This window comes from Pezoporus occidentalis, unplaced genomic scaffold (assembly GCF_034315485.1).
Source record: "Pezoporus occidentalis ecotype Australia unplaced genomic scaffold, CSIRO_AGI_Poc_V1 ctg202, whole genome shotgun sequence".
NCBI lineage: Eukaryota > Metazoa > Chordata > Aves > Psittaciformes > Psittacidae > Pezoporus > Pezoporus occidentalis.
Genome location: NW_026913879.1, coordinates 1,179,631 through 1,198,905, shown reverse-complemented (window position 1 = coordinate 1,198,905; position 19,275 = coordinate 1,179,631). Strand labels below are relative to the sequence as shown.

The 19,275-nt window shown below is 66.5% G+C and overlaps 3 protein-coding genes across 3 annotated transcripts; 1 reads left to right on the top strand and 2 right to left on the bottom strand.

Moving 5' to 3' along the window:
- The first annotated feature begins 1,851 nt into the window (after positions 1–1,851).
- On the top strand, positions 1,852–9,325 carry HDGFL2 (HDGF like 2). The gene is made up of 16 exons (XM_062618773.1): positions 1,852–1,873; positions 2,289–2,514; positions 2,594–2,732; positions 4,332–4,511; positions 4,867–4,983; positions 5,103–5,174; positions 5,349–5,496; positions 5,710–5,785; positions 5,882–6,167; positions 6,802–6,896; positions 7,341–7,411; positions 7,726–7,796; positions 7,976–8,077; positions 8,170–8,383; positions 8,966–9,089; positions 9,244–9,325. Exons 1-16 carry the CDS (start codon positions 1,852–1,854, stop codon positions 9,308–9,310), a joined length of 2,010 nt encoding a protein of 669 aa, XP_062474757.1. The 3' UTR covers positions 9,311–9,325.
- Positions 9,326–11,263: 1,938 nt separating this feature from the next.
- LOC134163672 (perilipin-3-like) lies at positions 11,264–13,674 on the bottom strand. The gene is made up of 8 exons (XM_062618761.1): positions 13,652–13,674; positions 13,501–13,558; positions 13,155–13,350; positions 12,832–12,914; positions 12,457–12,754; positions 12,176–12,366; positions 11,966–12,088; positions 11,264–11,887 (listed from the first exon to the last, which is right to left on the bottom strand). Exons 2-8 carry the CDS (start codon positions 13,549–13,551, stop codon positions 11,543–11,545), a joined length of 1,287 nt encoding a protein of 428 aa, XP_062474745.1. The 5' UTR covers positions 13,552–13,558; positions 13,652–13,674; the 3' UTR covers positions 11,264–11,542.
- A 713-nt stretch (positions 13,675–14,387) lies between these two features.
- On the bottom strand, positions 14,388–18,400 carry LOC134163677 (perilipin-3-like). Its single transcript, XM_062618772.1, has 7 exons — positions 18,304–18,400; positions 17,532–17,590; positions 17,259–17,454; positions 16,479–16,850; positions 15,749–15,936; positions 15,551–15,664; positions 14,388–15,050 (listed from the first exon to the last, which is right to left on the bottom strand). The coding sequence occupies exons 2-7, from the start codon at positions 17,577–17,579 to the stop codon at positions 14,634–14,636; spliced, it is 1,335 nt and encodes a 444-aa protein (XP_062474756.1). The 5' UTR covers positions 17,580–17,590; positions 18,304–18,400; the 3' UTR covers positions 14,388–14,633.
- Between the last annotated feature and the right edge of the window lie 875 nt (positions 18,401–19,275).

Sequence of the window (19,275 nt, the reverse complement as noted above, 5' to 3'; positions counted from 1 at the left end):
CCCGCGGCGCCGCGCGGGGGGCACCGGGGGGCGGGCGGGCAGCGGCGCGGGCCCGCTCCGCAGTGGAGGTGCCATAACGGGACCGGGGCCGGGGCCGGGGCCGGGCCGCGCTGCCCCGGGATGGGGCTTGGTGGCGGCGCCCGACGAGGAGCGGACGGAGCGGACATCCCATAGCGGGGCTGGTGCCGGGAGGAGGGCGTGGTGCCGGGCCCGAGCATCCCGTACCGGCACGGGAGGGGGCACAAGGGGCTGTGCGGGACCCGGTACCGGGTGTCCCGGAGCGGGAGGGGGCACAACGGGGTGTGCGGGACCCGGTACCGGGTGTCCCGGCACGGGAGGGGGGCACAAGGGGCTGTGATGGACCCGGTACCGGCTGTCCCGGAGCGGGAGGGGGCACAAGGGGCTGTGATGGACCCGGTACCGGCTGTCCCGGCACGGGAGGGGGCACAAGGGGCTGTGATGGACCCGGTACCGGCTGTCCCGGAGCGGGAGGGGGCACAACGGGGTGTGCGGGACCCGGTACCGGGTGTCCCGGCACGGGAGGGGGCACAAGGGGGTGTGCGGGACCCGGTACCGGGTGTCCCGGAGCGGGAGGGGGCACAAGGGGCTGTGATGGACCCGGTACCGGGTGTCCCGGAGCGGGAGGGGGCACAACGGGGTGTGCGGGACCCGGTACCGGGTGTCCCGGAGCGGGGGTGTGCGGGACCCGGTACCGGGTGTCCCGGAGCGGGAGGGGGCACAAGGGGCTGTGATGGACCCGGTACCGGCTGTCCCGGAGCGGGAGGGGGCACAAGGGGCTGTGCGGGACCCGGTACCGGGTGTCCCGGAGCGGGAGGGGGCACAAGGGGCTGTGATGGACCCGGTACCGGGTGTCCCGGAGCGGGAGGGGGCACAAGGGGCTGTGATGGACCCGGTACCGGGTGTCCCGGAGCGGGAGGGGGCACAAGGGGCTGTGATGGACCCGGTACCGGGTGTCCCGGCACGGGAGGGGGCACAAGGGGCTGTGATGGACCCGGGACCGGGTGTCCCGGAGCGGGAGGGGACCGCACCGGGAGCTGCCCTGCGATGGGACCGGGCGCTGCCGTGGGCGGCCTGCCCCCAGCACCGCACTGGCCCGGGGACCCGGGGTGAGAATGGGGTGTTCTGAGCGGAATGGGGGACCCCGCTCCCCGTGCTGGGGTGGGGGCTCAGCGCTGGCGCTGCTGGGATGGGGCCGGGCACCCCGATGGAAGCACCCGCGCAGGATGGGGGGGACCGGCATGGTACAGGTCATGGGGCGTACCAGCCTGTGCCGGGGGTCCTGCGTGGGCACCTGTGCAGGGAGGGCGCCGGGCTGGGGGTCCCACACCGGTGCCTGTGTGATGGGGGGGTGACCTGGGGGACCTGTGCCCAGGAGCTGTTTGACAGCCCCGAGCCCTCCCGTTCCAGCCGCACCCAGGGGACACCCTGACCCCCTTGGGGTGATGGCGCGGGACCTCAGCCCTGGTTCACCCCCGGCACCCCTGCCCTGGGGACCCTCCCTGCTGCTGGGGAGGGACCAAAGACCCCTCCTCTCCTGGTGCTCCAGCACCCGAACCCCATAGGGGTGTCCCTCACATCCCTTCCCTTCACCCTCCATCCTCATCCTCCCACTGCCCCTTCCCAGCTCCCTGCCTGGACATCACCCACCCTCTGTCTGGGGGGAGCACAGAGCAGGGGTCTGGGGCTCTGTCCCTTGTCACGGATGGGGGCACACACGCGGGTGCTGAAGCAGTTTGGGGGTGATGGAGCGCGTGTGACTGGGTGGCAGCGTTGTGGTGCCTGGAGGAGATGCGATGGAGCAGGGCAGGACGTGCTCGCCGGGGGGCTCGGATGGGGCCCGTGGTGGTGCCTGGTGAGGCAGGTTCATGCGCTGAAGGTACCCGATGGGAAGACGCTGGCAGGTACCGGGGAGGCTCAGGGTGCTGGAGACGACGCTGCTTGGCTGCACCGCGCCGTGACTGGGATGCCATCCCCGCCATCCCCGCCGTGCCCGTGCTCTGCTGTCGTCCTCTCGGTCCCTCCACGCTGCGGCCCCTCCTGCTTTAGCTGCTTGCTCCTTTGGGGAAGGCTCCCCCCGAAGACCTCCCCAGCACCCCGAGGCTCCCGACCAGGCGGAGCGGACGGACGGGCGCTGGATGAAGACGGGGCGGCCCCGGGGCCTCTCCTGCAGCCGGTCTTCAGCCAGGAAGGACCCTCTGGAGCCGGAGGGGGCTTCCCTTGGGCGATGGATCTCTGGGGAGTAGCACAAGGCTTCCCTGGGCGCTGAGCCCGGCGGTGGAGCGACGACCTCGCGCCGAGCTCATCCACGAGGATCCCTTCTGTTACTCTTGTAGAGATCCCGCGTGTCCATGCTTGCCTGCGAGGGGACGCTCCGGCTGCTCTCTCTGACCACCCCCTGCTTTGGGTTTCCTTTCAGATCGATGACATCGCGGACGGCGCCGTGAAACCCCCCCCGAACAAGTACCCCATCTTCTTCTTCGGCACCCACGAGACGTAAGCGCTGCCTCGCTCCCCGCTCCGGGCTGCGCCCCCGCTGCCGCCCCAGCCTCACCTCTGCTTTGTTTCTCTCCAGCGCCTTCTTGGGCCCTAAAGATCTCTTCCCTTATGAGAAATACAAAGACAAATATGGGAAACCAAACAAGAGGAAAGGCTTCAACGAGGGGCTGTGGGAAATCCAGAACAACCCCCATGCCAGTTACAGTGCCCCCCCGGTGAGTGCGGCGCCTGCCTCCCTCCTCTCTCTGCTTCTCATTGCTGCCGTGCCGATGTGCTTCCAGCTCCCAGACTGCCTTCCTCAGGGCTGCTTCCCTTCCCTGCCCTCTCCCTTCCTCCTCCTCCTCTGGAGGAAGACGCCTTTGCCCCAGCTTTGAGGTGGATCCGGGCTTGTGCTTTGTGCTGCTTGCCCAAGCCGTGGAGGAGTTCATTGCCACAGAGAACACTTGAGGCTTGCTCAGCTCGAGGCTCCTGCGTGCGAACTGCTGGGCGCTCCCTGCTCTTCATCCATCTCTGAGGTCCTGAGCCAAAAGCCACTGGGCTGCTCCTTCGGTGAGCTTCAGAGCAGGCCAGGAGATGGCTCTTGGCCGTCAATTGCTTGCGTGGGCATTTCATAGCCATGGTTGTGTGGTGCAGTCTCGTGCGTAGCGATCTTCAGAGGAGGCGTCCAACGCGGCTTCACAGGCAGCTGGTCTGAGGAGGCAGAGGGAGGTTAAGGTGGGCTGCGAGGACAAGGGGGTCTGCAGGCAGCTGGGCTCTGGGGCCGAGCCCCTCGGCTGTGCTGCTGCCAGGGCAGGACACAGGATGTGGTTTGAGCTGCAGGAGATGCTCGGGCCCAAGGCTGCAGATGTAGGGGAAGGTGAGGCCATGGAGGTGCCCGAAGAGCTGGAGAACAGCTCCAGCTGGGCTGTTGGGAGGTTGGTTGGCAGCACTTGCATTGTGCAGGGGCTCCACAAGAAACCTCTGGTGAGGGCCCTGCTCTGATGAAAGGACCGTGGGGACACCAGTGGCCCCCCCAGGGCTCACCAACACCAACTGCATCTTGAGGCCACACTGCTTGGAGAAGCAGAAGAAGAGACTGAAGGAGAGATCTTTGTTGGCTTTGGGACCCAAGTGAAGCGAGGTGCCGGGATCAGTGAAGGACAAGGAAGCAGGAAGGCTCCAGTGCTGGAAGAATCCTGGCTTTGGGAACACCGACCCTGCCGTGCACGAAGACAGTGAATCAGTCTGGAAGATGGGAGCTTGGATGCGACGTCCTTGCACGGGGAACCTCCTGATGGGCTGGGGAGAAGTCAGGAGAGCTTTCCTACATGGGATCAAGGGAACAGGACACGGGAGATGCCAACCGGGACGAACGCTGGTCGCCATGCTGGACTTCTCACGGGGACCTTTCCAGTGGGGAAGGTGTGTGAAGTGCTGTGGGGTGAAGCCACCCGAGGAGGAAGAGGCCTGGTGGCCACCGGAGGGGAACGCTGGAGGCACCGTGAGGGCTGTGGAGGGCTGGGGTCTGCTTGCCCAGGAGGGGTTGTCAGGATGAGGTTTCTGCAGGGTCTTTGGCAATGGGTGCAGGCTGAGCAGGGAAGGTGCTGCTGGTGGTCTCAGGGTGCTGTGTGAGGGGTTTGCTGAGGGTCTCCTTGAAGGGCTCCTAGTGCTGCCCAGAGCCACGCTGAAGGGTTCTGTGCCACACACCTCTGCTCACACCCCTCTGCTCCATGCTGCCATCCATCGCTCGCCACCCTCCTGTGCCCCTTCTCCTCTCCCTGCTCCGCGTGCAGCCCCTCCAGGCCCTAACCCACCTCTTGTCCCCGTGTCTGCAGCCCGCGAGCTCCTCGGACAGCGACGTGCCCGAGAACGACCCCATGGGGGGAAGCGATGCTGGGGACGATGAGGAGGACGCTGCCATGGCCGGGGTCACCACGGAGAAGATGGAAAGCGATGAGGACTCGGACGGAGGCAGCGACCACAGCGGGCTCAAGCGGAAACCGCTGCCTATGAAGGTGGGTGCGGGCTGAGGGGGTGCCACGCGGTGGGGACAGGAGGTGGCCTGCTCCTTGGGTCCACCACTGAGCTTCCCTCCACCCCGCAGCACGGCAGGAGGTGGTGGTGAAACCAGCTCCCTCTGGATCCTCCCATGGGAAGTGGGGTTCAGTGCCTGCCTCCTGTTGTCTGTGAGGTGGTGCCGTGGCCGAGCCCTGGTGGAGTTTGCACCCTAGAGAAGCCAGATCTCTCCTGAGTGCCCATGGCTGCTCTTGCGGGGCCGGTCAGGAAGAGCTGGGCCACCCCCTTCGCTGCCTTTGTGCTGTGGGTGGAGGGGAATGAGCTGCTCTCATGTTGTCATTCCTCACACACCAGATGCCAGTGGCAAAACGGCCTCGGAAGTCCTCCAGTGACCTGGATCAGGGCAGCCCCTCCGGGACGGAAGAGGAGAACTCGGAATCGTCCTCCGAGTCGGAAAAGAACAGTGACCAGGTGAGAGGAGATTGGGATGTGCTGGTGGGGAAAGGGCTGGAGCATGGCTGGAAGGAGCCTCCCTGGCTTCTGAAAGCATCGTGAGACTCTTCCCTGTTTTTTCCTGTGTTTTCCTGCAGGACTTCACTCCCGAAAAGAAGCCGGTGGCCAGGGCTCCACGGAGGATGCCGGCGGCGGGGAGGAAGAAGAAGGTAAAAGACCCTGAGTCTGTGGTGCTGCGTGAGGGGTCTTTGGGGTCTGCACTGCCTGGAGCAGGGGTGCAGGGCTCTGCATGGAGGCTCGGTGCTGGGAGGGACCTGGTGGGTGCCTCAGTGGCCTGGTTGCACCCTGTGCTGCTGTGCTCCAGCCCCACTCTGTGCCTGCAGAAAGTGGAGTCCGGCTCCGACTCAGACTCCAAAGCGGACTCGGATTCGGAGCTGGGGAATGCGACTGTGAACATGGCCAAGTCAGACTCCAACTCGGATTCGGACTCGGATGTGTCTGTGAAGAAGGCTCCACGGGGCAGGAAGCCAGGTAACACTGAGGAGGCCGCTTCTGCCACTGCGGGGTCCCTGGGGGACTGGGGAGATGCGAGGCTCTGGGGGCTCCTGAAGCTCGGGGGCTCCTTCTGCCGCAGACACCTTCCAGCCCATCTCAACAGCCCTCTGCCCCCTCACTCTGGGGCTGTTTGTTATTAACAGAGGGACAGCCAGGGCTCCTGCTGAGCATCTCCCCGTTGTCTTGCAGCCGAGAAACCCCCTCCCAAGCCCCGGGGCAGGAAACCGAAGCCTGAGCGTGTCCCAACCAGCTCCAGCAGCGAGAGGTGAGACCAACGGGGAGCCATCACCCTCGGGGCTGGGCTGGAGCCTCACCTCGTCCCCTTTGCACAAGGGGTCCAAGCGAGCTCCATCCCCTGCAGTGACAGTGACAGCGACGTGGACCGCATCAGCGAGTGGAAGAGGAGGGATGAGGAGCGGCGGCGGGAGCTGGAGGAGAAGAGGAAGAGGGAGCAGGAGGAAGAGATCCGTCGGCTCCGGGAGCAGGAGAAGGAGGAGAAAGAGAAGAGGAAGGAGAAGGCAGAGAAGAGCGAGGAGGTGCACTCGGACTCGGACAGCAGCGCAGAGGATGAAGTGGCCAAAAAGGGCCGGAAAGGCCGGGCCAAGGCCCCGTCCTCCTCGGACTCTGAGCTGGAGCTGGAGAAAGAGGTGAGTGCAGAGCTGGGCACAAGCAGGCAGCCCATCAGCAACCTGGCAGGGACCACAGGCAGGGGCAGGGACCTTGCATTACACTGAGGTTGCCCATGCAGCCCTGGGAAGGGTTGTGTCCATAGGGACGTCCATGCTTTGCACAGGGGAGCTCTCCCCCTGGCCCAGGATACCCACCCAGCTCTGGGTGCAGCATCTCCACGATGCTCTCCCTCTCACCACATTGTATTTTCTCTGCTGTCCTCCCTGGGGCCTGGGGGGGCATCAGCTGGATGGGAAGCACAGGAAGGGTTGTGGAGGGCTCTCGGGAGCCACACTGCCCATGGGCAGAGGTGAAGTCCAGCTCCTCCCCATGGAGGGGGACTGGGGAAGCAGCACAAAGATGCTGATGTGTGGGAGCATCCACGGGTCAGCCGTTTGGGTGCTGCCTGCTGTGGGAGGACAGCTCCAGGTACCAGGACATTCCCTTTTGGAGCAGCACTCACTGTGCTGCAGGCTGGCTCCTTTCTGCCCCTGCACCCTGCAGACTGGCAGCAGTGGGGTGGCCGCTGTCATTGCTGGCCATGGCTGTGGCATCTCTCCCCCTGCAGCAGGGAGGGCTCAGCCTCTCGCCTGCATTGTTCTCTCCTCCAAGGTAAAGAAGCCAGCGAAGAAGCAGCCCTCGGAGTTGTCAAGGAAACCAAATCAGAAGGAGAAGAGGGGCCGAGCAGAGGAGAAGCCACGGAACAAGTCAGCACCTCCTCCTGCAGCTTTGTCCTTGGGGACGGTGCTGTCGCTCTGCTGCTGCCCAGCCCATCCCTTGGCTGCGGATGGGGCTCCCGTGGAGCTGCCCTGTGCCAGCAGCACCCATGGAGGGGCCAGGTCCCTTCCCTGCTGCCTCCTAGAGCTGGAGGGGCTGGAGGAGGTGTTGGGAGACCAGGCTGAGGAGCTTCCCTTGCTGGTTTCCATCTCCCAGAGGGCGATGTTTGGGGCTTTGCCTTGCTGCAGTCACTGGGAGCTGGGCAATGGGGGAGCTGCTGCCTCAGGGCTCTGCTGCCTGGGAGCTGGGATGTGTGTGTGGCATCATGGCAGGGCTCTGGGGTGCACACCCGAAGCGCCATCGCCCTCCCGGTGAGCCCAGCAGCGAGCAGGGGCTTCCCATGAGCAATCTTCCCTCTTCCTTTACCTCCACAGACCCTTGAAAGTGGAACGAGGCCGGAAGAAATCCGACCTGATCCCTGAAAGGAGGATGGAGAAGAAAAAGGGTGAGGGCCCCGTTGCTCACCATCACAGGCAGAGAGAAGGGATCCAGGGCTGGTTTCCCCCATCCCAGGGAAGAGGAGGGATCTTTCCCGCAGGGATCAGTGTGGTGGTGCCTTGGCCTCGTGTTGGGAAGTGCAGGGCGTGCAGAGGCATCAGGGAGCTTCCTACAAACATCCCCAACCCCTGCTCCTCAGAGAGGCCCCTGAGGTTGTGTTTGACCTTGGAGATGGAGGAGGAAACCAAGCCCTTGCTGGGGGAGAGGTCCCGTGCTCTGCCCTGGTGGCCTCATGCCACTGAGGTCTCTCTCTTGCTCCAGAGCCCACAGTGGAAGAGAAACTTCAGAAGCTTCACAGTGAGATCAAGTTTGCGCTGAAGGTGGATAACCCGGTGCGTTACCTGCTGCGGCCTCGGCCACTGTGGGGGCTCAGCCTGGCTCCCAGCCCTGCGGGGGCTCAGCCTGGCTGCACCTCTTCTTGCCTTGCTGGCTGGCAGGAGGGGACGGTGCTGCCCCAGGTGCCCATGGGGAGCCTTCCAGGCCCCTTCTGATCTCGGTGTCACCCTTGCAGGACATCAAGCGGTGTCTAAATGCACTAGAAGAGCTGGGCACACTCCAGGTCACCTCTCACATCCTCCAGAAGCACACTGACGTGGTGGCTACGCTGAAGAAGGTAGGACAGAGGCTCCCTCCTCTCTGCAGGGAGCCAGGAGCCTGCTTGGGCCGCCCCAGCCCTGAGCCCATCCCTTCTCCTTCCTGGTGCAGATCCGTCGCTATAAAGCGAACAAGGACGTGATGGAGAAAGCTGCTGAGGTCTACACCCGGTTGAAGTCGCGTGTGCTCGGACCAAAGATGGAGGCGATCCAGAAAGCCAACAAAGCCGGGCCTGAGAAGGACAAGGGGGAGGCGGAGAAGGGGCAGGAGAAGCTGGCAGGAGGGGAGCCCCGCAATGAGAAGGGGGACGAGGAGCCGAGTGCCGGTACCGCTGCTGCGTGGCTCGGGGTGGCCCCTGCTCCGTGCGGGCACGGAGCCATGCGGGGCATCTCCCGTCCGCTGGGGCCAGGGGCAGGGCTGGCTCTCGGTGCTGCAGGGGTTGGCAGCCCCGGGGGTTAGCTCCAGGCCCTTGTTGCCGGGGTGGGACGGCACTGACCAGGCAGCGCTGGTGGCACTGGGAGCAGAGGGCGAAGCTCAGAGCCTTTGGGTGCCTCTGGGCTGGGGTTGGCTCTGGGTGACTGCTCGCAGGCACCAGGGAGCTGCAGGACCGGAGACGCCCTTGGCTGCTGGCTCCGTGACCCAGAGCTTCCAGCCCCTGCCTGGGGCTGTCCCGGGATGCTGCAACAGCATTCCCAGAGGAGCTGCTGGGGAAAATCCGCCCCGACGCCTGCTTTGGGCCGGGGAGATGGAGGCTTTGGGGCCCTGCTCGTCAGGGCAGACCTGGGGTCCCCCCGTGCTCAGCTGCGTGTCCTGTGCCTGGATGGGGACAACCCGTGGCCATGGGTCCCTGGGATGGCTGAGGTTCACGGTGAGGACCTGTGCATCTGAGGCTCTCCCTTCCCTTCAGACTTGTCAGGCCCTGTGAATGGTGAATCCCTGTCCCAGAAGGCTGAGGGCACAGAGGAGAAGGACAAAAGCCAAGGGCTGGGAGCCAGCGAGCTGGAGGCGTCCACGGAGGAGCCCCACAACAAGTGAGCATGGGGGGGGACCCCTGCATGTGGAGCACGGCCAGGCTGGGCTCGCACAGGGATGATGGGGGGGGGCTCAGGGGTTTCCCAGCTTGGGAATGAGCCCGGGATGCGGGAGAGGGGCTGCAGGGGCTGAGGCCTCTGCTCTCGCCAGCAGCGTGCAGGACTACGCCAAGGCCGAGCGAGCCGCGGTGGAGGCTGTGGAGGACGTGGAGGAGAGCTGAGGAGGAGGAGGAGGAGGTGGAGGGGCTGCGAGGGGGAGCCTTCCTCTGCTCGGGTCACTGCACGCCGCGCAGCAGCTGATGTCCTTCGGTCTCATCCCGTGCCCTGGCCCCGGCGGGGCTCTGCTGGTTTGTCTGTGTTCGTCCCCTCGCTTGGTCCTGTTCTGTTCCCTTGGGCTTGGTTCATTTGGGTTGGTTTTTTTTTTCCTCCTCCCTGATTTCTCGTGATTTCAACCCACATGAAATGAATATAAAGGGGTTTTTTAATGAAGCCCAAGCGTGTGGTTCTTGAGGCTCTGCTGCCCGGGGCTGCCACTGGGACCCCCCCACCACCACCCCAGGGCCCTGCCTGCTGGGCAGCAGCAGCTCTGCCCCTTTGCCTGCTCTTTTGCCATGATCCAAGGCTTTTGTCCATGGAAAACAAGGATGTTCCAGCTCTGAGTCCTCTTTGTGGCCATGCCCCGGCCCTGCTCAGAGGCTGCTCTTGCTGTAACCCTGCCCTGGGGAGAGGTTGGCTCCTTTTTGCTTCTCCAGGGCTGATTTCATGCTCCATAAACAAAACCCAAATAAAACCTTTTGCCTCTTGCCCAATAGGGCAGGGGCAGGTGGGGGGGGGTGCTGTGCTGTGCTCAGCCCCATAATCATGCTATGGAGATGGGGAGGGACGTTGAGGGAACCCAGCTCCTGATGCTGGGGATGGCAGATGGGGACAGAGGGCTGCATCCCTGTGCCCCTTGAGGGGCTGGTTAAGCCCCACACTGCCCCATCAAGGTGTACCCCCCCCCTTGGGCCAGCACCCAGGGGTATTTGGATGAGCTTTAAGATCTCTTCCAACCCGAACCATGCCCTGATTCCATGATTTAAAGGCAGATCCAGGGTCATTCCATTGGTGTCCCCCCACCTCCCCCCTCGCCTTGGGCCGTTGCAGCCCGCATCGTTGCAGAGGGAGCATGGAATAGCACCAAGATACGGACGTGAGCTTGAGCAGAGCCTTGTTGTTGGGTCGAGGAGGGTTTCAGCCCTCACCCGGAGCTGGAGCTGGTTCAGGCTGGAGCACGCTTCCCTCTACCGCAGCAGCGGGTGCTGGAGCAGGTACGCCACCAGAGCCGCCCAGCCTTGGGCCACCATCTCCCAGCCTCGGGCCACCACGGTCCCCAGCAGCTCCCGCAGGGACCGTGCCTGCCTGAAGGGGTTCTGGACCTCGCCGATGCTGTGCCGTGCCCGGCGCAGGGCCTGCTGCACCGTGTCCTGCAGCCGCTGCGCCAGCAGCACCGCGGGCTCCTGCTGCAGCTCCTCTGTGTTCTCTGGGGAGGGGGGAAATGGCACTTTGGGCATGGGGGGGGCACACATATGGTTGGGGGGTCCCCCCCTCAGATGGTGGCTGCAACCAAGGGGCTGCTAGTGCTGGTCTGGATGCATGGGGGTCCCCAAGCAAAGTGGGAACTTCAGCTGCAGCATCCCAAGAGGGGCACAGGAGCCCACAAGATGGGGCCTTGGTGCTCACCTCCTTTGAGGGGTGCATAGGGGACCCTGGGGCTACAGTGCTGCATCTCAAGACCGTGCCCTGTGGCTGCTGCCACTGGATGGGGTAGAGCAGGGTGCTGCTGCTGCTGCATGGGATGAGGGCAAGGGGGGGCCCTGCTTGCTCCCAGCCTATGATGGGAGCATCATCAATACAATGAGCAGGTCCTGCCCTTAAGCTGGGGGTGTCCCTGGTCCCACAAGGGCAGGGGCTTGGGGGGAGGTCAGGGGGGCCCTGTTCACTCACCCTCAGCCATGGCGAAGGGAGGCCAAGGCCAGTGTCCTGCGGGTGCTGTGGGGTCCTGGGGGCTCAGCACCCTCCTGCCTCTCTGTTCCAAGGCTCAGGCGCTGTGAGGTCACACAGGGCTATGACATCATCATCCTCACATGGAACCATGGGGACCCCGCTGCCCCCCCCCCCAAACCACAACTCGGGCTCATGCAAAACCAGAGTTTATTGCTTTGGGAGCCGTCCCCGAGCGCACAGACCAGGGAGGGCTGAAGGCACTGAGGATGAGGGGACAAGGGGGGGGCTCCGACCGGGGGACAGAGGTCACCCCAAAGGCACTTGGGAGCACCAAGGCACATCAGTGCAGCCCCAGCACAGGCGGGCACTAAGGTTATGGGCAATGGGGGCCAGGCAGGGGGTAGCAGATGCTCTACTGCGGCTGGGCAGGGCTGGAGCAAGCGCCCCGGCGGATGGGGCAGGCGCTGCTACTTCAGCTCCAGCTCCACCGCGCTCTGGCCCGAGGGGGCGAAGGGGCCCACGAGCCAGGTCAACGGGGGGTTGCAGGCCACGTGCTCCACCAGCTCGTCCATCAGCTGCCGCGCTCGGGCGGCGTTGGCACGAGCCTGGGCCAGCACCGTGCCCGTCACGTCCTGCAGGGAGGCGGCGGAGCCCAGCGCCGCCCGCAGCCCCTCCACGCTGTGCCGGACCTGCGCCGCCGTGTCCTGCAGGCTGCCGGGGAGCCCCTGCAGGCTGGAGACCAGGGGCTGGCAGGAGCTCTGGAGCTGCTGGGTCAAGCCCTGCAGCAGGGCCAGCGCGCGCGACTCCACCGCCTGCAGGGGACAACGGCGCCGTGAGGGGATGGGGACCCCATGGCGAGATCCCCCCCCCCCCACAAGTCCTCCACCTACCTCCGGCGGCACCAGCTCCTTGCCACTGCCCGGCTGCTTCTTGCTCCACTCCAGCCACAGCTGCTGCAGCTTCTCCTGCCCCCCCTGCAGCTTCTGGTCCATGCCCTGCTTGAGGTGCTCCACCTGCGGGGAGACAGAGCCTGGGCTGGAGGCGCTGCTGCGGGCACAAAGCGGGGCAGGGGCACGGGCACGCACGGGGATGGGTCCTACCAGGTCGAGGGTGCCCTGGAGCTGGGCCAGCACCTCCTGGCTGCTCTGGCGGGCGCTCTGCAGCTTGCCCAGGGAGTGCTGTAGCGCCCGGTGCCGCAGCTTGGTCGAGAGCGAGCCCAAGCGCACGAAGTAGCTCTGCTGCTGCCTCTGCTGCTCCGGCTCGAAGCCCTCCACGGCCGTGGCCAGCTTGGCTGCGGGACAGAAGCCGCATGCCCACGTAGAGCCAATGGCCCTGCTCAACCCCTACCCACGGGGCATCCTCAGGGGGTTGAGCTCCTTACCCAGCTCCTCATCCGTCATGGGCAGGTAATGGTCCACCAGCTCCTCCGACTTCTCCAGCACGGAGCCCATCCCGCTCACCACCATCTGGCCCACAGTGGAGCCCATGACCGTGCTGACGCCGCTGCTCACCGCGGACTTGGTGAGCTCCACGCTGCCCTGCACGGCCCCTTTGGTCATGTCCATCACACCCGTCACCCGGCTGGTCACCGCGTCCTTGGCCCCGGCCACGGTGCTGGTCAGGACATCCTTGGCCCCTGTCACCGTGGAGGTCACCAGCTGCTTGGTGTCCGAGATGAGCTGGGGGGCACACACACAACCCTCTGTTAAGCAGGTCGGGGAGGGGGGGCACACACTGAGCCCACCCAGCACGGTACCTTCTCCGGGGGCTGCTGCAGGATGGGCAGCTTCTCCTCCAGCTTGTCCAGCCCCTTGCAGGCGTATTCGTTGGCAGTGGACACTGGAGACGGGAGCACAGACGGGTTTAACACCCTGCTGGGCGCCGGAGCGCTGATAGGGACAGGCCTTGGGGCACCCCAAAGCTCATGGGGTACCCCCGTATCCCCCCCCCCCAAGCCTTCTCCAGCCTTTTGTATTCATTAGAGGTGGAAACTACAGATAAGAATCCGGCTTTTCCCTGCCCTGCTGCCCCTCCAGGGGCCAGTTTGGGGTTCGTGTGTCCCCCCCCAGCCCCACTCACGCTGCGGCTCCAGCCTGGTGAGGATGGGCTGTGCCCCACTGACCGCCGCCGCCGTCAGCGTCTTCACCCCCTTCTCGGCAGCATCGCAGACGGAGCGCACGTAGGGGTGGCTCTCCTTGGTGGAGCTGTACGCCGTGGACACCATCCCGTAGGCCGAGCTCACCAGCGGCAGGCTGGCCACCCGCGACCCGATGCTCTGCGGCACCAGAAGGACGGGGGGGGGGGTAACGATAGCGCCCCAAATCCCGTAGGGAATAAGGGACCCCCAACGCCCCGAGGATGTCTTCGGGGTACTCAGGTGCCCCAGAGCAGGGACCCCCCCGGACCCTTCCCTCTCCGCGCTGACCTGCGCCTCCTCAGCCTTGGGCTGCTCCGTCCCGGGCTCGCTGGCGGCCATGGCGGGGCTGGGGAAGGGGAACCGTGAAGGGGAGAACCCCACGTTACCCCCCCCCCCATCCCCGCCCGGGGCAGCCCCCGCGGGCCGGGCCCCCGCTCACCTCCGGAAGCTCCGCTCCAGGCTCGCCCCTTTCCTCCCCTCCGACCTTTATAGAGCGGGGCCCTGCCCCGGGCGCATGTGACCGGGACCCGCCCCGCGGGGCCGGCCCGGGGCGGTCCGGGAGCCCCGAGCCAGGGGGCAGCGGCGGGGCCCGGGGCTGCAGCGACCCCGACCGGGCCCCGCGGCCGCTGCAGGATCCGGTTCCGCGGTCGGGGATGCGCCCACCCCCACCTCCAGGGACCGGATCCCCCCCGAGCGCATCCCCCCGGGACCGGGGCCCCGGGACGGGGCTGCGCGGACCCTCCCCCCCCCCCCCGGCAAGGACCGGATCTCCCCATCCCGGCTGCACCGACGGCCCCTGACACCGAACCCTGGGAAACCCCCCTCCCAGTGCCCCCCCCACCTGTCCCCGTTCAGACCGGTGCCGGTGGTTGCCGGCGGCAGCAGGACGGGCAGTCCCGGGGTCCTGCGGGTCCTGTGGCCACGCTGCTCCCCGGTGTGAGGGAGACCCAGAGCCCAGCCCCGCCGCGGTGACAACGGGGCAAAGTTCGGTGCCACACGGCCGCGGGTCACAGTCCAACAGCACCGGCACTCTCCACGCAGCACCCACCAGCACCCATCCGGCTCTCCCCATCCACGCACCCACCGTGCGCTCCCCGTCCCACGGTCCCATCTCTGCCGCCCGTGCTGAGCCCCCCGACGCGGTGCTGGCGTCGCCACAAGGGGCTGTGAATCACTTTTAAGGCCTAAAAAGTTGTTTTACTTCTTTAAAGTGCGTTGAAGCTGCTAAAAGACATCCGGATGCTCCCCGTGCTCCGGGACACCCGCTCACGCCGCTTCCTCCGTGTGCCGCCATCCCCTCACGAGTCCCCCATGTGCGGCATCCCGGGTCCCACACCGGTCACCGCGTCCACGCCACCTCGTCCCCAGCGGGGATGGGGTTCGCTGCTGTGGGTGCCGCCCCAGTTTGACGTGCCGGGGGCTCAACGCTGGTTGAGCCGTGGGGCGGTGTGGATGTGGTGGCCCTCCACCGTGTCACAGCCCTCCCACTTGGCCATCTCCAGGGGGGCATCCTCTGGGTACTCGACCAGGGCTGGGGCGAAGGGCCCCACGAGCCAGGGCAGGGGCGCGTGCTCGCCCACGTGCTCCAGCATCTCGTCGATGCTCAGCTGCGCTCGCAGCACCGTCTCCCTGCCCTGCGCCACCACCAGCTCCGAGAGGTCATGGAGGGAGCGGGCGTGGGACAGGGACGCTTGGACGCCCTCCACGCCGTGCCGGACGTGTCCCGCTGTCTCCTGCACGCTGCTGGGCAGGCCCCGGATGCCGGCGGCCAGGCGGGTGCAGGCAGCATGGAGCTGGTGCAGGAGCCCCCGCAGCATGGCCAGGGTCCGCGCCTCCACCTGCGGGCAGCGGGGGACCCCTGGGCCATGGTGTCCTCCACAGGCAGGGACCCCAACCCCATATCTCATTGCCTTCCATGCGTGCAGACCCCAACCCCATATCTCATTGCCTTCCATGCGCACAGACCCCAGCCCCGTATCTCATTGCCTTCCATGCACGCAGACCCCAGCCCTGTATCTCATTGCCTTCCATGCGCACAGACCCCAACCCCATATCTCATTGCCTTCCATGCGTGCAGACCCCAACCCCGTATCTCATTGCCTTCCATGCACACAGACCCCAACCCCGTATCTCACTGTCTTCCATGGCCATGGCCCACCACCCCTCACCTCAGTGTGTTTTATGGCACCCCGGACTCACACATGGCGTCCACCATGGCCGCAGGCCCTCACACCTCGATGTCATCTATGGATACCCCAGCCCTATGCTGTTGTCTTCCCCACGGGCACGCCCCCCCCCCCAACCCCTCAGTGTCCTCCATGGGCATCCAGCCCCGTACCTCGCTCTCCTCCATGGGCACAGCCTCCTGCTGGCTCCACTCCAGCCACATGCGGTGCAGCCGCTGCCGGGTGCCGTACAGGGGCCCGTCCATGCCCTGCCGCATCTGCTCGATCTGCGGGACGGGGCAGCGAGGCGGGAGCACCGCAGCGGGTACCAGCACCCCCCGATGCTGGCGCGGTCCACACCGCATCCTTACCAGCTCGAAGGTGCGGTGGAGCTGGGCCAGGACGTGCTGGGCTCTGTGCCGTGCCCGCTGCAGCTCCCCCAGCGAGCGCCGCAGCGCCCGGTGCCGCAGCTTGGCCGAGAGCGAGCCCACGCGGACAAAGTAGCTCTGCCACCGCCTCTGCTGCCCCAGCGCTGCCACCTCCGTGCCCGCCGCCGTCGCCACCACTGCAGGGACAGGGGGGGGAACCCACAGGGAGCCACAGCATAAACAGGGTTGGGAAAGAGCCTGAGGAGGATCAGGTCCAACCGCTCCCCCAGCGCTGCCTGGACCAAAGAGCCCAATACCGGAGCATCCCTGGCGCTCTGCGCCCCATGGAGGTGCCACCCCCAAGATGCTCGGGCACTGGGTGCATGTGGAGGTGCCACCAGGAGCCAGGCGGTGTCTCCGGTCACCTCTGCCATGACACGGGGCCATCTCTGCCCACCACTGCCCCTTGCCAAGCTATAAATACCCAGCGTGGGGCTATATTTGCTTTCTGGTTTCCAGGTGAGAGGTCACCCTGTGCAGTGCTGTATTCCCCGCCTTAGCATTCCCCATGGTGGGAATCATCCCCTGCGCCGTGGCCACGGGCATCCCATGGGGCTTGGCGCTGCAGAGGGACCGCTGAGTGCAAGCGGTGCCGGGGTGGTGCTGAGCAGTGAGGGGGCTCCAGCACCCCTGGCTTGAGGAGATGGCTCAGAGCCCTGTTGACACTCACCCAGCTCCTCGTCCGTCCCGGGCAGGTATCGCTCCACCAGCTCCTCCGACTTGCCCAGCACCGAGTCCACCCCCGTGGCCAGGATCTGGCCCACGCGGGACCCCGCCACGGTGCTGAGCGCCGAGCACGTCCTGGCCACGCCGCCCTGCACCGCGCCGCGCGCCAGGCCCACGGTGCAGGACACCAGCGCCCGCGTCCCGGCCACCACCTGGGAGGGGACAGCACAGGGACGCCATGCGCCAGCCCCGAGCCCAGCGCCGGACCCCCCTGCCTCACCCGGGGCAGACGTTACCCGCTGCGGGGGCTGCTGCAGGATGGGCAGCTTCTCCTCCAGCTTCTCCAGCCCCTTGCAGGCGTATTCGTTGGCGGTGGACACTGGAGACGGGAGCACAGACGGGTTTAACGCCCTGCTGAGCGCTGACAGGGACAGGCCTTGGGGCACCCCAAAGCTCATGGGGTGCCCCAGTATCTGCCCCCCCCCCAGCTTTCTCCAGCCTTTTGCAAGTGTATTTATTAGAGGTGGAAACTACAGATGAGAAACCAGCTTTTCCCTGCCCTGCTGCCCCTCCAGGGTGCTGCTATAGGAATAGTTTTGGTGGCACCCCAAAACTTGTGGGGTGCTGCCCCTCCTCCCCTCCCCAGCTTCTCCTCTCCCTCCTCCAGCCCTTTACATCCATGTTTATGGCAATCTAGAGACATGGAACCAGATTATTCCTCCCTTGCTGCCTTTCCAGGGCTCTGCAGGGGCCGGTTTTGGGGTGTCCCCCCCCCAGCCCCACTCACGCTGCGGCTCCAGCCTGGTGAGGATGGGCTGTGCCCCACTGACCGCCGCCGCCGTCAGCGTCTTCACCCCCTTCTCGGCAGCATCGCAGACGGAGCGCACGTAGGGGTGGCTCTCCTTGGTGGAGCTGTACGCCGTGGACACGGCGCCGCAGGCGCAGCTCACCAGGGCCAGGCTGGCCACCCGGCTCACCACGCTCTGCCGGGGGTGCTGGGGGTGAGCTGGGGGCACCGGTGGTACCCGCAGCCCCCCCTCAGCGCTCCCTGCACCCCTACCTTCAGCTCCTGCCCATCCTCGCGTGGCACGGAGCCGTCGGAGGACATGGCAGCGGTGGCTGCAATGGGAGGAAGAGCAAGATCATGGGGGGCCAATGGGGGGGGGCTGAGCCCAGCGGGGACCCCCAGCCCCAGAGCCACCCCTCTCCATGCCAAGGGAAGCAGCACACGGTGGGGCTGAGTCCGTCCGTGTCCCCCCAGCCAACCCTTACTCCTCAGAGGGCTGAGACCCATGGACCCCGTTACATGAGTGAGAGGCCTCGGAGCTACTCAAGGGGGTGTCACGGGGGAGCGGGAAGGGTTTGGGGATGGGGGTGGTCCCCTGCCCTATCAGGGGGGGTTTCCCCAGCCCCTCCTGGGTCCCCCCACCCGGGTTTGGGGCCGGGGAGGGGTTTTCGGGTGACTCAGCCGGAAGCGGGGCTGGGTCCTCCCTTCGCAAGCCCCGAGTGTGGACGTGCCTCCGGTCACCGCCGCCTCGGCCGGGGCAGCCCCGGGACCCGCTGCAGGGAGCGCAGCCACCGGAGGCTCCCCCCAGACCCCCCCCCCCCCGCAGCATCTCCGAGCTTTGCGGTGTCCTCCTGCTGCTCCCCGGGTCCCATCACCGAGGGGGGCACCGGGGACCCCCCTTCCCCTGCCCCTGCGGCCGCACAGGCTCTGCCCCCCTCCAGCCCCCGCAGACCCCCGGGCCCGGAAACACCCGAACCCCCCCGCAGCTCCTCCCCGGCCCCGCTTCCCCCCCCCGAGTACCGCCAAGTCCCGGAGCCCTCCTCACCCTGGGGGCGCGGGGCCGGTCGCGATTCCCGGTCGCGATTCCCGACTCCCGCCCAGACCCGGATTCCCAGTCAGCGGCGGGAGCCAATCAGAGAAGGGGTGGGACTCGTCTCCACCAATTAGGATGGAGGGGCGGGACCAGGGGGCGGGAGTTGGGGGGTGGTCGCCACGTGCGCGGGACACGATCTGGGCCCGGGCCCTAAAGGGGGAGAAATGGGGGAGGGGGGGGGGAAGAAAAGGGGGGACACGGGGGGGGTGCAGGGGGAAGCGTGGGGGGACACGGAGAGGACACGGGAGGGGACATGGGGGGCACGGGGGAAGTCACAGTGGGGGACACGGGGACATGGGGGGCACGGGGGAAGTCACAGTGGGGGACACGGGGACATGGGGGGCACGGGGGGATACGGCAGGGAGCACAGGGGGGAGACATGACGGGGTCACCCCGTCCCGGGGAGGTGGCCAGGGGCACCGAGCCACCGCCCAGTGTCCCCATGCCAGGCGTCCCCGTGCCAAGCCCCCCCATGCCAGTCGTCCCCTTGACGTGCGTCCCCATGCCCGCTGTCCCCTCGCCAAGCATCTCCATGCCAAGTGTCTCCACACACCCCCCAGGTGTCCCCACACCAAGTGACCCAGCGCCCGGTGTCCCCGTGCCAAACATCTCCGTGCCAATGTCCCCAAGCCCGGTGTCCCCATGCCAAACATCTCCGTGCCAATGTCCCCAAGCCCGGTGTCCCCGTGCCAAGCAGAGCCGCTCAGGGCTCCAGGTCTGCCCTGACCCCTGTGGGTGCTCAGGGCATGGGACAGCAGCGCCTGGGCGTGCTGGGTGATCCCCGGGGGGAGAACGGTGCCTGGATGGGGACAGGGACAGGCACAGGCAGGGAGCAGGGAGAGAAGGGGCCAGGCACGGCTGGGGGATGTGGTGCCCCTCACTGGGGGCTTCATGGGATGAAACACAGGAGAAAACGCGGTGGCT